At 39.4% G+C, this 16753-nt stretch overlaps 1 protein-coding gene across 2 annotated transcripts in view; it reads left to right on the forward strand.

Annotated features, from left to right (window-relative positions):
* Positions 1 to 16753, forward strand: part of b4galt2 (UDP-Gal:betaGlcNAc beta 1,4- galactosyltransferase, polypeptide 2) — a 239931-nt gene that overhangs the window by 184574 nt on the left and 38604 nt on the right. For both annotated transcript variants that reach the window (XR_013974581.1, XM_080906855.1), the window contains exon 6: positions 9443 to 9565. Coding sequence is in view for 1 of the 2 variants with exons in the window: in XM_080906855.1 (XP_080762981.1) it covers positions 9443 to 9565 (123 nt within the window). In the remaining variant the exon portion in view is untranslated. The remainder of the gene's footprint in view (positions 1 to 9442; positions 9566 to 16753) is intronic.

A 16753-nucleotide genomic window follows, 5' to 3' on the forward strand; every position in this document is an offset into this window, starting at 1 on the left:
CTTGCTCAGTTAGAATTACTGAATAATCCAACCGATGTGTTTCATTGGGCTCTACGTCTCTAATTTCTAATGCAGGATAACCCAAAGAGGTCCAGAGCCCTGAATGGCTGGGTCCTGTCTAAGCATCTTTTTGCATAATGACACCACACCTACCCTCAATTATCTAAAAGCACTGGAAGTATTGATGAATACTCTAAATATGGCCAGTGATGTGACCTGGCCATCCAAAAGCTGTCAGTCCACAAGAGTTATCCTACTGAAAACCCTCAGGGGCTCCTGCAGGTCCCTGATATAGTGCTCAATAAGCTAATGCTATCTGGCAACAAATACAATGCAGGTGGTAAGAAGGGCTGAAGCTTACATTTCTTAATAGCAATTAATCAGTAAAGACTTAAAATGGTTTCATCAGGTTTTTTTGGCTCCTCTGAAATAAAGAAAAGGGCATACAGTGAAAGGACAGCCTGGAGGTGAGAGTGACTGGAAGGTCAGAGAATTGATTGTGGTTAATTACTTATGTTAAAATGAGATTGTTGAAGAAAACTGATTCCAAGGTCAGCGTGGTCTGAATCAGCCTATCAACTCATTTGTTCAGTACTTCAAATTTAAGCATGTAAAAAGTTCATAAACTTCTAAGCTGTGCAAGAAAAAAATGCAGCAGACTCCAGTGACTTTTGAGCACATTTTTAAAGTGAGTACCTTTCAGTATTTTGGCCCTGTCGTTTTATGAAGGCAACTTCAGTCATTTCAAAATGTAAAAGGAGCAGACGTTTCTGATAAATGGTGGAAATGGTAAAAACACTAACAGTGAAAGTCAGGTCACATTAAGTGCTACTCCATTACCTTAGCACCTTAAAACACCAAACAGCTCTCTGAGCAGAGTGTGTCACCTTGAAGTCCATTTCATGACTTTTTCAAAAGTATTGCACAAATTATGTGCTAGAGCTTCAAGAAAAAGGTTCAGAGGTTCTTTAAGCTTTTTCATATTTCTACATAACATGACCTGACATATCAGAGTTTCACTAAATTCTTTAGGTAGAAAAAGAGAACCTGATTTAACAAATTTAAAAGTATGTATAACACTTTTATGTGACCCTGTGCTTTTTATATCGGATCAAAACTGCAAGCCTTTATTAAGGTTGATTAAATGCAAAACAGTAAATTCAGAAACAGACGCAAACAAAGTCCAAAAGAAATACAGAACACAAGGTATTCAAGGAATAACTAAGGTTGCCAGACAGGAACAGACTACAAAAACAAATACACAGTATAACACAACCATGAACTGAGGCCTGAAATACAGACATGAGGTAATCAGGGGACACAGGCAGTGATGATGAGACACAGCTGAAACTTTCTTGTCTCTAAACAAGACAAAGAAGTAAAACTAAATATAAGAGAGAAATAACTTACAGAAAGGGAATAACTGAAAACACAGAATATAGAAAACTTGACACAAGACAGGGAACAAGAGTTCATAGAAGACAGACTGTAACCAAGACTCAAAGCCTAATGGGAACTGGTTGCACACGATACAGGGAAATACTGGAACAATCAATACCTAGAAATAAGAAACCGTAAATGCTAGTGAATAAAAGAAAATAAAAACCTGAGGAACGGCTAAACTCAACTACAAATAGCAAGGGCAGCTAAGCACCAATGGCGTGTCCAGCGGGGTGGCCTGGGGGGGCACAGGCCACCCCCCCAACCAGACTGGCCACCCCAGGTGCCACCCCAAAGGCAAAACAATAAAATTCAATCAAATATCAAATGTCCGATTATGTTTTCACGGTGAAGCTCAGATATCTGAGTGTAAGTGAATGCAGCATCGCTTCTGCACTATGCGCATCACAAAGGTAGGAGAGCCAAGCACGAAAGACGGCACTGCAGGAAACAATTTTTCGGTGAAAGAAAATGAGGACAGAATAAATGTCCCGGTAAGTAATATTAAGTTTGTTGAGTTTAGTAAACTTCGGTGAAATTAGAATACCAAGGAAAAAATAACACTTAAAGAATTATTGCAGCCGTGGAATATTTCAGACAGTATGCTACAGAGGGGAGCTAACATAAGAGTTATGAGTTATAAGATGTAATCTAAGTCGTAACATTGCTGTATGGAGCTGCAGATTTGGTTGCAGGTTAACATAGCTGGACTGGCCATCGGGCATACCGGGCATATGCCCGATGACTTATTTTTTATTTTTTTTTGTAATGGCATGAACAATGAGAGGTGGTGGATTGGCCAGATGCAGGTCGATGTGTAGAAATAACTCGTTGTTTGGTGGTGGCTATGGCGGGGCTTCCACAGAGGTGGATGAGGGAAGGGGAGGCAGGAGGAGAGACCCGAGGCAGCCGCCAGTCCGAGTGTCAGGTGAACTGAACTTCAGGTAAGAAGTTATGACCTGCAGTCTATCTGGGTCAGATATAAACCAAGTTTAGGTGGAGTTTATTTTCGTTGTGCTGACTTTTTACCCTCAGTTGCAATAACTCGTACTACATTCTAGCCAGTTTGACGGAGTTTTTATACAGCTGGGTGGGTGCTATGATGTTACTGATAGTGAACTTTATTTTATTCATAAGGTTAGTTAGTAGAGTTGCCAACGGCTCCTTAAAAAAATGGAATGGTCCCTCAATCAGAGAAAATATTACGCGTTTCGTATTGAGCTGAGAAGAGACACAGTTTGTCCCGAACTTTAGCTATAATGGAAAAAGACACAAAGCTGGAGTTATTCTGTCGTTACGCTGCACAGCTGCCTCTTCTTCTCTCATTCTCTCCCCTGCCTCTCCCGTTTCTACTTCAATCATGAAACTGATCAATGATCAGCTGATCGTTTTTTCTCTCTTGTTTATTTATCGCCCACTTTGCCAGAAAGAGGAAACCAGCGGATGTCGCGCTAAACAACAGCAGCACGTTTAAGCTTGATCAGCTGTTGTTAGAATTTATTTAATATTAATTTCTATCAGCTGATGTTTGCTGGAGCCACAGCTGTAAAGCTGCTGGTCATGATGTCGGTTTGGATATGTGGTGAGAGGGAAACATGAAGATGAAACCAGGAGATGTCCTTACTGAATCATCAGAGCTGAACAGTGATGGAGAAACAGGTTTACCTTTTAGGTGATATGAATGAGTTGAAGGGAAGTTATGAACTGTTTCTGAGAGACAAATAACACCAGGATCCTTTTTTAGGCAGCTGACAGCTGGTAACTGTGCAGGGGTGGATCTAGCAAAGTTTTGCCAGGGGTCCATGTAGGGCATTAACAGGGAAAGATGGGCACAAAGAAATACTTTTCTTTCTTATTCTCATTTAAAATATCTAGCTTTTATTAAATAATTATCTGAATCTTACAACCAAAGTTTTTATCTGACGTAAAATGTATAGATGTTTACCATAAGGCAGCATAGAAAGTATTTACTTGCTTTCAGGTTTTATTCAAATGTTAGTCTTTTCAGTTGTTTCTCCACTTTTTTCCTGTTTCAAAATCACCAGTTTGTGAGAAGATTATCTTCTTTTTTTAACAGGCAGATAAAGTTTTGCATTGGCATTGGCTAATTTGTCAATTGTTTGTTACAAATGTTCGTATTTTAATATTAAAAACTGTTTTTGCCCAAAACATATGTGCACTACATGGCAGTAAAAATACTATGCAAATATTGCTGTCCTTGAATGCTGAGTAAACACTGACAAAGCACTGATTGTATCTCTTGTACTTTATCAACGCAGTATCTAAAAACTTTGCACCGTAGTGGTTAAAATCTCATTCTAATAAGAGTTAAAAGCGCATTTGGTTATTAGGTTTATAGGATTATTGAATTATGGTTAATGGTTGGTAGAATTTGTTTTAAACATTATCTGCCAATTACATCTGCCACCCTTCTCCAAATCTGTGCCCCTACCTGGCCCCCCCAACAAAAATTTTCTAGACACGCCACTGCTAAGCACTAGAGGTAAATGCTAAGGAAAACAACGAGATACATTATAAGAAATAAGCTTACAAGGAATCAAACAGAATATATTTAATAAAAACTCCAAAAACCCTGGACCGTGACACAGGTGCCGTTTCATCACATGAAATGTGGGATGTCACTTCACTATCTCTTGAAATTAACTGCTGTTATAATTCCAAATTAATTTCTAATTAATTTCCCTTTGATGAGCAGTGGCTTTCTCGTTTAGCTCTTCATTTTTAAAGCTGGTGGACTCATGAATTGTAAGACAGCCCTTTAATTACTTAGAAATTACCCTGGGTTCCTTAGTGACATTGCAGATTATTATTATACACCTTGCCTGTGGGGTCTTTGTTGGTTGACCCTCCTGTGTCGGGTTTTTCAGATTCATTCATTTACAAAACGTTTGTCTGATTGTAGATCGGTGGATTCCAAACACCTTTTAGATAGTTTTGTAAACTTTCCCAGGTTCCTGAGCATTAACAGCTCTTTTTAGGTGGCCTCATTTGCACCATTCAGGCTCAGGCGTCATAATAGATCTGTATTTCACAAGCATCTGATTGCCTTTCCAAATTAATGCCGATTCCAAAGTTTACATAGTTTCCCCCGCACAGATGAGCAATATTGGGTCTACTGACTTCATCCAAGAAAATATTTATTTATTTAAATTTTAGTTGTTCTTGGTTTCCCCTCATTGGATGACGTTTTTGTTTATATTTATGCAGAAATATGGAAAACCTCACAAACCTTTTTTTGTGGATGGGAACATTGTGAATGTGGTCCAGTATATTCAAATAAACTACAATTATGCTTGTTTATTTAAATGCGCTGATCTAATCCTGAAGGTTTATTAGCACACTTATTTCATGACAACTTCACACATTCAAGCTATTTGAACATTAGTTTTACAACTTTAATATTTCTCCCTAACATTAATTAGTAATTACTGAATAATGAACTCGGATGCACAGTGGTACACAGCACAACAAGGGGATCCTGGGTTTGAATTCATTGGACGGTTGACCCCTTCTCTGTACGGAGTTGCATGTTTTGTGTGGGATTACTGCTCCCACAGTGTAAAGACATGCATGCTCAGTTAATTGGTGGCTCTAAATTGGCTGTAGATGTGTATATGAGCATGAACTGTTGTCTTTCTGTCTGCTTTAGCCTGAAATGGGGTACACACTGGACAAGCTACCATCTTTTATCCTACGAGAGCTGAAATAGGCTTTTGTACCCTTTTAACCTGAAGTGGTTGAGAAAATGTATGAATGGGTTTTTGCGTGATGAGAAAACTTTCAGAAACTTTAATCTACAATTTTTCATTTTGAACTTTGCTTAAACCACTTCTCCCAGAGTATTAAAAGACTAGTTTATAATGAACTTGGCTTCATGGATATGTTGTATAAGGATTCAGGAGACTGACTGCTTGCCTCTCAGTGTAATGTAGAGAGCCCGAGTGCTGCGGATCAGAGCCAGAAGAAGCTCAGGTCAGGAAAGGAGTCGGGAGTTTTTGAAGTAATTAGAAAAACATTTATGGCCTTTTGAGAGAATCGCCTTGACTGAGCTCTGATTACTGATGTGTGTTTCTGCATGTTTTCATGTCACAGTCCCAGAGTCATTGGTACGCAGACATGTTGTGTTTACTGCCACTGAAGAGGAATTAATCTCGTTCATTTACAATGTCATTTTCCCGTCGGCACTCATTAGGCTTGCTAATGCTAACACAACCAGCAGCACTGTGCGACCGACCGGGCCCGACACGATCAGCTGGTGTTTTTCTTCTGGGGTGACAGCTGCTACCGTTTATGGGTGTCAGCATACGCCAAAGTCGTACCTTTGTCGCCACGGTCAGTGAGGAGCTGAACAGAAAATGCTGTGTTGGCAACAAGCGATTATGTGTAAAGATCAAAGTAGGAGATTCCAAAGCAGAAGTGATGAGAGCCACTACAGGGTGAGGTATGGAAGAGGAAGGGGAGCGTATGGACTGGAAATAAGATGAGTGATTATGATGGAAGTAGGGAAGCCATACCGACTGGAGTCTGCTGATGGTATCGTGTGAAGTTGTCGGTTCAGTGTAATTTAAAAAAGAATTGGCAGAACTGTCCCCAAAGTTTTGTTGTCTTTGTAGGAAGATTTAATAAAAACTTCACTCCCCCAAACAAAACATGCAGTTCGGCTCTCGCTCACTCTGAATTTTTTGCTTTTCTTTTTCTTTTCCCTCAGCATGTGTCCTTTTTAAGCACACACACACCTGACCATATTGTTGCTGGGACAGCTTGTGTTGAAACATACGGTCTCATTAGTTTTCACTTGTCATCTTTCAACAGGGAGCTGTCAAAAATTGTACAACACTGTAGAATACACACACACACACACACACACACACACACACACACACACACACACACACACACACACACACACACACACACTGCCCTTTGGTTAGACTCCAGGCTCCTGTCATGACATTTCCAACCAATGTCCGTTGGACTGTTCTCATGTCTTTTGAGGAAAAATAAAACCCTGCTTGGCTCCTGTTGGGTCTGTGTTGCCACAAGCCCCGCTAGTTTAGAGACTTATTCCTCATGAAGAGCGGAAAACAAGACAGAACATCTTCAACCGGCTTGTCACTCGCTAACGAGGGAAGTTTTGGGTCAGAACCAGCTCTTGGAGCTCACGCTCCTCACCTGACTCCAGCCCCAAATCCTTAAAAGAGCAGCTTTCCTCACAGCTATATATTGACAAACTGTTACAATACACATCACAGCACAAGCACCTCCCTCCATAAAACCCCCCTTAGTTACACTATGTGTGTGTATGTGTAAGCACCTGTATGCATGAGCAGGAACGTGTGTGTGTGTGTATGTGTATGCATGTGAGAATGTGTGTGTGTCATGGGGGTGCGTTTGTGTGACCTCCTGCTGACCAAAAGGGTCATAAAAGCAGGAAGCTTACAACACAAAAAACATGCCTTCCAGATAGGATGTATCTGCAATAAAACCTCCCCCAGCACAGAGTGGCTGGAGAGGTGGTCAGAGACAAAGGAATGTCTTGATCCTATAGATTGATCAGAGTTTACAAATTTAAGAAACACAATGACACATTCAACAATTATATATATATATATATATATATATATATATATATATATATATATATATATATATATATATATATATATATAATATGCTTAAATTCTTCGAGGCATGAATTCAGCAAGGGGTAATTGAGATGATTTGAACTTTACAGCCATGGCATGCTATGTTGCCAGAAGCAGACATCAGAAGATCATCATCATCATCATCATCATCGTTTATTTGTATAGCACTTTAAGAACACACCAGGCAGACCAAAGTGCTGAACAACACAGATCAAAACAACAACCAAATTAAAAATACCATAAAATCATTACAAACAATAAAATAAATAAGGTGTCAGTTTCCTACAGAGTTAAAAGCCAGGGAATAAAAATAGGTTTTCAATCTGGACTTAAAGACCTGCACTGATGACGCTTGTCTAATTTGGAGGGGAAGGTTATTCCAGAGCATCGGAGCCGCAATTGAAAAGGCACGGTCTCCTCTGCATTTCAGCTGCGACTTAGGGACCGACAGCAGCAGCTGCTCAGCTGAACGGAGCGAGCGAGGAGGAACATGTGGCTTCAGCAAGTCAGTTAAGTACACAGGAGCCAGACCATTTAAAGATTTAAAAACCAATAAAAGGACCTTAAAACGAACCCTAAAATCAATGGGAAGCCAATGCAAGGAAGCCAGAACCGGAGTGATGTGATCGAATTTCCTACTACTGGTTAAAAATCGCGCCGCCGCGTTTTGCACTAACTGCAGGCGTGACAAGGTGCCCAACCCGACCCCTATTAAAAGGGAATTACAATAGTCCAGACGTGAGGTGATAAAAGCATGAATAAGAGTTTCCAAATTGGGTTTGGAAAGGAAAGGCTTAACCTTCGACAGGCGTCTGAGGTGATAAAAAGCTGATTTTACCACCCCACTTACATGACCTTCAAAAGTAAGCGCAGAATCAAGTTTAACACCAAGATTAGTGACTGAACTTTTCAGATGAGAGGTCAAATCACCAAAATCAACATCTGGAGAATCAGTAGAACGATGCGGGCCATATAAAATTGCTTCCGTTTTGCGACCATTAAAATTCAAAAAATTATTTGAAGAAGATGGGTACACTGTGGTCATAAAGGGATGAAAATTGTCAGCAACAACACTCAGGTGGGCCGTGGCGATGCTCAGTTGATATATATAATACATTAACCTTTAGAAATCCAAAGTGTGCCAAGAAAATATCCACACACCATTACACCACCATTGAACCATTGATACAATTCAGATGGATCTATAGGTTTATGTGTTTTAGACCTGCCTCTGACTCCACCATCTGAATGTAGCAGCAGAAACTGAGCCTCAACAGACCACGCAACATTTGTACAATCCTCTGTTGTCCAATTTTGGTGAGACCCAGTCTTTTGCTGCTGTAGCCAATCGGGCCATGCTCTTCTGAAATCAATAAGGCATTTTCACCCAGAGACCTGCTGCTCACTGGACGTTTTCTCTTTTTCAAACCATTGTCTGCTAACACTAGAGATTGTTGTGTGGGAAACTCCCAGTAGACCAGCAGTTTCTGAAATACCCGGAGCGGCCTGTTTTCCACCAACCAGCACGCCACGTTCTAAGTCACTTAAATGACCTTTCTTCCCCCCATTCTCAGAACTTCAGCAGGTTCTGTCTGTCTTGACCATCCATGCATTGAGTTGCTCCCATGTACACCTGCACAGGTGTACCTAATAAAGTGACCGGTGCCTCTAAAGCTATAACTAGCATTATAGCTAGAATCGCCATTAAAGAAGCTGTAGAGGTCTTTATTTGCAAGTATATTCTCACCCGTCTTTACATTCGGTCATTTCATGTTGCCTGAGTGGATTATATACGGATGCGGATTATCCACTTACTGTAAAAAGACTCCCATTAAATTATCCACTTAGAGACCATCTAAGACAAGACACGGTAAGAAAAGATCTCATAGCCTGAAACAAACTGAAAAGATTTTATTCAAATGTAAATTGCGTGTCTCTTAAGCAGCGTTTGAAAACTCCTCTTAATGCATCACATTATCATGTATTCATGCCGCCCAGGACTCGCTGTCAGCCCACTGAAATTAACAGCACTGAGAACATGCACGTACACACAGCTGTTTAAGTCACTGAGATCTTGAGCTCGTATTACACTTTTTTGTTTTTTCTCACAAACGATCTTCGTGCCATAAAGCGGCGCAGTGAACTTTGTCAAAATGCAGCCCTTTGAAGCTGAACGTAACATTTAGCCACCGCCAGTCTTTCTGACAGCTCTTGTTTGTTTATGTAATTTAATCGACGTAATATATGCATTTCAAATATGCATGTGCAGCCTCTAAAATGTAAAAGTATATTCTTGTCTCATCTGTGCCATCTCCTCCCTTCCTCTCGTCGTGCAGGCTGCCCTACGCAGGTTACTTTGGAGGTGTTTCGGGTCTCAGTAAAAAACAGTTTCTGAAGATCAACGGCTTCCCGAACGAGTACTGGGGCTGGGGAGGAGAAGACGACGACATTTACAACAGGTATGTGTGGACGGCTGAGCTCTGCCTGCGATTTTCTCGCTGTTAAAATGTGTGGTTATCCTCGATAATGGAACTTTTCTGCAAAGGAAGGCAATTTATAAAACCCAAACTACATTAAATTATTTTTATTCATGAGTAGAGGACAGAGTCTACTGTCAGGTTTACACTCAAACTGCACCGCACATTCACGTCTTTTATGTGTTGAATATGTATTATTTATGCCACTCCTGGAGACGGTAGTGGCACAGTCAAGTATCGCGAATGCAAGTGACGTTGAAGCTCTTCATGGAAGAGGTGATTTATTATAATTATTCAGGAGAGGGAGTCTGATTAGCAAATAAATTAACCTTTTGAAGCACTTCAGTCAGCTTTTAATGACTAGCTGAAGTTCACTAATGACATTTCTGTGGATGTTGGCTGAAATCAAATCTGGGAGAAGAATATTCGTTTGACAGCTCGACAGAAAGATGACTTAAGACGGGACTATTAGCTGAATTTATCGTCTGCTCGGGAGGTTGTTTGCACTGAACTTTGTTTGATTACCCGGTGAAGTGATGATCAGACTATTAACAAATGACAGCTACAGCAATGAACCCTCATCTGTCTGTGGTTGGTAAAGAATCATAACAGCTAAACGCAATGCATAATGATATACCATAGAAATAATGAAGCTAACTAAACACAGGACTTCTATCTCTCCCTGACATCTTCTCTCGTAGCACAGATTAGCTCCATCAGTCACACAAACAAACCCAAAATGTCAGTTTCATGTTTCTTAACAGCTGAAATGAACATATGAGATGGCAGATTAACTCCAAAAGAATATATTGCAGTCCCATAAACAGATGCATTCGCATTCAGAGAGTATAATTATAAACACACAGGGTTGTATACTCACAGCAGGATGCTCCTCCACAGACACGATGCCACCTTCATCTCTATTGCATCTCCTCCTCTTCTTCTTCTTTTGTTTTTCCTCTCTGTCTTTCTCTGTGTCCCGCTGTCACGCTCACAATGCGAAGCTTATCTTTGTCCTCTTGGAGTAATAGCATTATAAGAAAACTGAAAATAGAGCAGTTGAGAATAGTGGTTTGTGAGGATGGACTGTGTCAGCCAACACAGTATTAGAAGATTACAGCTGTTTGTCAGCATCTGGCTGGATGTGATAAAAGAGATCAATGTGTGCTTCACTGAACGGTTGTGTGTATAGGTCTATAATTATGCACCAAAAGTTAAAGTACTGACTTTAACGGAAGATAGCTCAACTTTACAATTGGATGCTGCAGATTTTTCTGGAAATAATTTCTGCACTCCAGCTGAGCTATTTTGGCTGCTATGAAATGTGAAGTGAAGTGCTGTGCATATATCATTAAACTGCCAGTTAGGAAAAGAAAACTTTCAGACACAGACACTTGCTCTTACACTAAAATAGTTAAGTTGCCAGCTCCACAGCAACATTTTCCACCAAACCAGAATAAAAAATGCAAAATAATAATATTTGCTTTACTTAAGGCATGCCAAATACAAGGAATCCTCATATTAAGTTGCTTACTTGTTAGTGAAATACAGTGTTTGTACACAAAGAATACTGGCTGATATATCAGTCTGAATTTATTACTGACAAAGAAATCTATATCAGAGCTGGCATCTGCACTTGCCCGAAGATACCAGTGTTGGCTTGGCTCTACTTTACAGCCTGTAGCCTCTTTTAGGATATTACTTTAACTTCTTAGACCAAACATGTTGTGTACCATATGGATGCACTCCATCCAGATAAAACTGTAGACAGCTGCTGCCAATTCGGCAGAGTCAGGTCTGTAATAAGTTCAGAAAGCTGAAGTAGATGTGGTGAATAATGTAGAACTTATAGCAGTTAAAGCCCCACTTATTTTTCTTGGGAGCTTATGGAGACCAAAGAGGGTGTTAAAGGGGTATTTCTCCCAAAAATTCAATTTAGATTTTGTTTCTCTGACCCGTAATGCTATTTGCTATAATGTGAGTTGCTCCGTTTTGGAGATATTCACTCTATAAATGTCTGCATTGTCACAAATATAATGGCATTAAATGCCTATCAGCTCAAAAAGTCAAAGAAAAAGAGCAAAGATGATGCATGCAGACACAAAATGAGCAGCAGTGTCTTTCCATAAATCCTGACCAGATTGCTCTACATAATCTAAACTTGTGAGCAGTTTCTTATGACATGTATGACAGGATGATGACAGTAAGTTGTTTCTGAGCAAGACAGAGAATTTTAAATTAAATCATAACAAGATGCGAGTGAATTGCAGACTTTCAGCTTTAATTCAAGGAGTTTTACAAAAAAGTGTAATCAACTGTGCAGGAATTACAGACATTTTCACACACAGTCCCCTATTATAAAGAGAATTTAGCAGTTGACTGATAAACTGGTAGGTTTAGGTGGGTTTATTTCATGTTAAAGAGGTGCAAGTGTCATTGTCAGAGTCCGCAGATTGTTTGCAGCAAGGCGATGGAGCATCTCAAGGGTCCATGGACTTTAGGCAGTCATCGACTACAAATGAGTTTCATCCAAGTATTAAAATAAATCCCGAAATTTAAAATTGTGTTAGTTTGTCCAATAACTTTTTAGCCTCTTGATATAATCCCCTCCTCACTTAACCGGCAGTATTAGCTATGTGTATACTTCTTTTTGTTGGGAGAATAGAGTGAAAAAACTATGAAACACACCAAGGTTTTCGTAGTTGAATTACTGGGTCATGATTTCTGGAACGAGGCATAGCTGCTGAGTTTTCCTAATGTATTTGTGGGGCACTTTGACCAGCAGAAGGCAAATGCCATCAGGTTCCATTATAGTAAAGAGAAGACATCTCTACAGCCACTATCTACAAAACTTGGCAAGTCACACCAGGAGCAGTCTACAGTAGATCGATAAAGAGCACTACAGACCAGATGAAAAATATGGTAATTTGATTATGGGGTGAAATGTCTCTTTATAGGGGCACAAAATATCGACTGTATATTCATCAGATGACCAGAAACACAATCCCAAATTAGACTTTTTGTCTTTTTGCCAGTTCAGTGACAAAATGGAGTTTGTGCATCTTTACATCACACTGCAACATCAGAACAGCGAGTGAGTTGAATGAAGTAATACTGACTGGCTAAGTGTTTAATGTTTAATGCCTTTAGAAATAATATAAACTTGAGGCAGGATTTTATCCTTTAGATAAGATAGTCCCACTGAGATTTGACTGAGAAGGCTCTATAAGTATTACTCTGCATGTATTTTACATTTTATCTGTGTTTCCACAGTGTGTTGTAGTTTACTTTTCAGCTGCGGAGGAAACTCCAACAGTGCTGTCCAATAAACATACAGTAGCTGGAGGGGTCGATTCATACAGTGTTGTGCTAAAAAAATTATAGAAAAAGAGTTCTCACTGACCTTTTTCTGTATTTATTCTGCATTTTTATTCATTCCAAACTGCTGTCAGGGACGACATGTTTTGTTTTGGTTTTTTTGCTGGAGTTTTAAATGTTTGTATTATATTTGGATTCACTGTGTTTATGTAGCAGATAGTTCCTGGTTGATTTCTTTATGATTATTTTCTCAGTTTGGTCTTTAGTCTTTTTTTGCTACCTTTTGCAATCTAGTTTCTGTTTGTGGTTTGAGTTTTAATTAGAATTATTAGACTCTAACCTTTACCTTATTGCTTCCTGTTTTATTTTGGTAGCTGTTATCTTCTGTGTCTTGTTTCTTTTTACTTCCCTTGTCTTGTGATCCTTGATTAGTGTCAGCTGTGTTTGGTTCCCCACACGTTTCTCCTTCCTTTATATTTAAACCCTAAGTTTACTTTTGTTCTTTGTTGTTATTCTGTCTAGTCAACTTGTACGTTTCCTGCTTGTTCCTGTTGTGTGTTCCCCGTATTCCTTACTCCTTGTTTAGTTTTTTGTTAAGACATTTAATCAGCCTTAATAAATAGCTCACTTGTTTTCTGCATCTGGTTCCTCACACTTTTACTCTGTAAATCATGAGAGGTACTGTAAAAAGCCTCAAACTCAATAATTATAAATAATAATAATACTTAATAATAAAAATAATATTTGAAATTATACTCATATTTGGTATAATAGTATATAATAAATACTTGAAGAAACTTATGCAGAAAAAAGCAAATACAGCTGAGCCTGAAGGCTGGGTAGTGCTTCATTTGAAGGCTCACATCTCCTCCCACCATCCACCTTCACTTTTCAGGGCTGGCTTGTTTTAGAGCTTTTCACAGAGTAGGCTGAAGCCCTGAAAAATCCCTGAAAACGCATTTGGACAAGCTATTGAAAGACTATGGAGTGTGGATATTGCTGCGTGTGCACATAGCTGAGGCTTTTTTTAAACCAAGTAACAAGTTTCTTCTTCAGCTTTTATTATGAAAGATCTTGTTTTTTAGCAAGACCTTAGTTGTCCCTGTCAGTCCAGCTAGTTGATCCACACTAAAATATATCATATTAACAGATGGAAATGTAAGTTTCCTGCTGGCATTGGTGATCCCCTGACCTTTCCTCTGGTTCCACCATGAGGTTGACATTTGTGGATTCGTGTGAATTGGCTCAAACACTGTTCAATCGATTGTCTTGACATTTGATTCACACATTTGGAGTACCCACAAGATGAATTGTAATAACTTGGGTTACTTCCTTATTTCATTTTGTGAAATCATAAGATCAAAAGTTTCATTTGTATTGTACTTTACAAAGGTTTTGGCATTACCATAAAGTTTATGTATAAATATTAAGTACTGGCTGCCAAACATCAGCATGTCAGGATGGTAATGATACCATTCAGCTCGAAACACAGCTGCATCTTAACCTCAGAAATGTGGCTCTGCTCTCACTTTCACAGCAGTTGCCATTTGCACAAACTTTAACAGCATCTTGCTGCTGCATTCAGAGTACAAAGCAAGGGCACAATGCAGGAGCATCTCCACTTTCACGCACTGGCAACAAGTGCTACAGATCATACATAAACCATAAAATAAAACCCCATCATTCATAGAAGAGTGCAGAAATGTCAGCAGTGATTATGGATAGTGTCTAGCTCAGTGTCAACTATTTGCATTTATTAAGTATGATCACATTGAATCTTCCTCAGGCTGAGATTTGGGAGGTTTATCAATGATGACAATGTGGCTTTATGAGCACTGAGCAGCACCCACCCTTTTGCACATGCACCACCCAAAGGTCAAGTGTGCGGTGGTGTGTTAGCCTGTCAGATGGATGCACGGCCTGGGCATGTCTTATCAGCTGTCGGGATAAAAGGAAAGTCAGGCATGGCTTGTTAAAAGAGGAAGCAAAGGTACAGCAAAGACATTTCTTTACCTTTACATTGTTTTTCAGTTTCAGAATAAAAGTGCACACAAAATGGAATAAGGTGGTAATTAGTAGTAGTAGTAGTGAAAACACAGGCCTGCATGGTTCAGTTCTGAGACCTGAGCAAACAGTTTAAACCAGAAGCCTGTAGTATGAAGCAGGATTTCATCTTATCCAGGTAACTTCAGGGTTAACAGTACTATTGTATATTTCATGGTATAACGCCATAGTAACTTGTACTATGAACCAAAGCTGTTCTGGATTAGGTTAGCTTCCAGATTAGATCAACAGGTATGAAATCCCTGCCTACTGACCAATCGATTCTGGCAGATAGTACAGGGGCTCTGAAGTTTCAAAAATAAATATAGATATTTAAAAGGCAACTTTATTCCTTGTTTTTTCTTTTATGTTGGCAGAAAAAGATTTTACAACAGTTTTATTGTTCTATCAACATTAATATATTATCCTTAAACAGGATATCTACACTGCACCTGCTGACCTTTTAACAAATTTCCACATAGATTAAACATTTAATTCTGTTTTGTGTTTAATCTTTAGTTTCCAACTGTTAAAATTCATCAAGGTTGCAACTGAAGTAATAATAAATAAAGCTGGCGTTTAAACATTAATGTAATCAAATACTTGATTATAATCCATCAGATTCTCCGGTGTCTTAGTGATAGAGCTTTGATATTGATAAGTCTGTCATCTCACAAAGTCGGCATTTGTGTTTTCTTTTCTGGCTTTAAATACGCTAAACTTGATTAATATTAAGATCTTTTCCAGTCTTATTGACTAAAGCACACACTTTTGATAGTATATTACTCTACAGTGGTTTTCTTCTCAAGCACACTCACGCCACTGATTTGATCTGCAGAAGCTGTGTTGCTTTCAATGTGTTTAATCTCTTCATATTTTCCCCATAGTGTAGTTCTATCTTTCTTTGTAAAATCAGCCGCTCTTCTGCTGATACATCCATCCATCCATTCTGTCCTGCTTAACTTTATCAGGGTCGCCGAGGGGGGGCTGCAGCCTATCCCAGCTGCCATAGGGTGAGAGGCAGGGACAGATTCCCAGCCTGACACAGGCCTGACACAGAGAGACAGACAACCATTCCCGTTTACATTCACACAATCAGAATCATCTTTATTTTAACAATTTGTGCACACAAACAAGGGATTTCACTCTGGTTCATTTTGCTTTCTCAATACAAAAAATAGAGTTTTTTAAACAGACAATTTTAAATAGGCATATATATAAACAAGCAGAGCATAAATACAGAGACGTTAAAACGAACTACAACTGGACATGAGCGATAGATATTTAATAGGCTGAACATGGTGCTGCCTGGCTGAACCTTAGATGTTCATGTTGACCACTCCTTCCTTACCTGTGTAAATGGTACGGTCCATGCAGGTGCATGGGCTTGAGTAGCGGAGGAGAGAGGAGGTGGTATTTTATCTAGTTTTATTTTTACTAGTTCCTTTGTATTTGGTCAGATTCCCTAGTGAATTAATTTTGTCTTTCATTAAGACTTAAGTGTAAGTCCACTTTTTTGGAACATATTTCTGCCTCAGTGGCTGCTTCTTTGACATCTTCTGCTTCTAGACAGTAACAACTGCCCCTTGTTTGAGGGGGAGGGGGGGGGGCGTCTCAGCACAACAAGTATCTGAAGCTGAAAGGCTTCTAAGAATGCGAGCTGTAGATGCAGCGGGGAAGGATGGATCTCCAGCTGAGTGAACTAAAAGGCTGGCCAGTTAAGTCTCTCAGGATTCAGTAAAACAACTGGAGGAGTAGGATAAAGGGATGAAGAGATAAAAGAACAGGAGTACACATCAGAGTGTGCAG

The sequence above is a fragment of the Rhamphochromis sp. 'chilingali' genome (assembly GCF_963969265.1).
Source record: "Rhamphochromis sp. 'chilingali' genome assembly, chromosome: 16".
Taxonomy (NCBI): Eukaryota; Metazoa; Chordata; class Actinopteri; order Cichliformes; family Cichlidae; genus Rhamphochromis; species Rhamphochromis sp. 'chilingali'.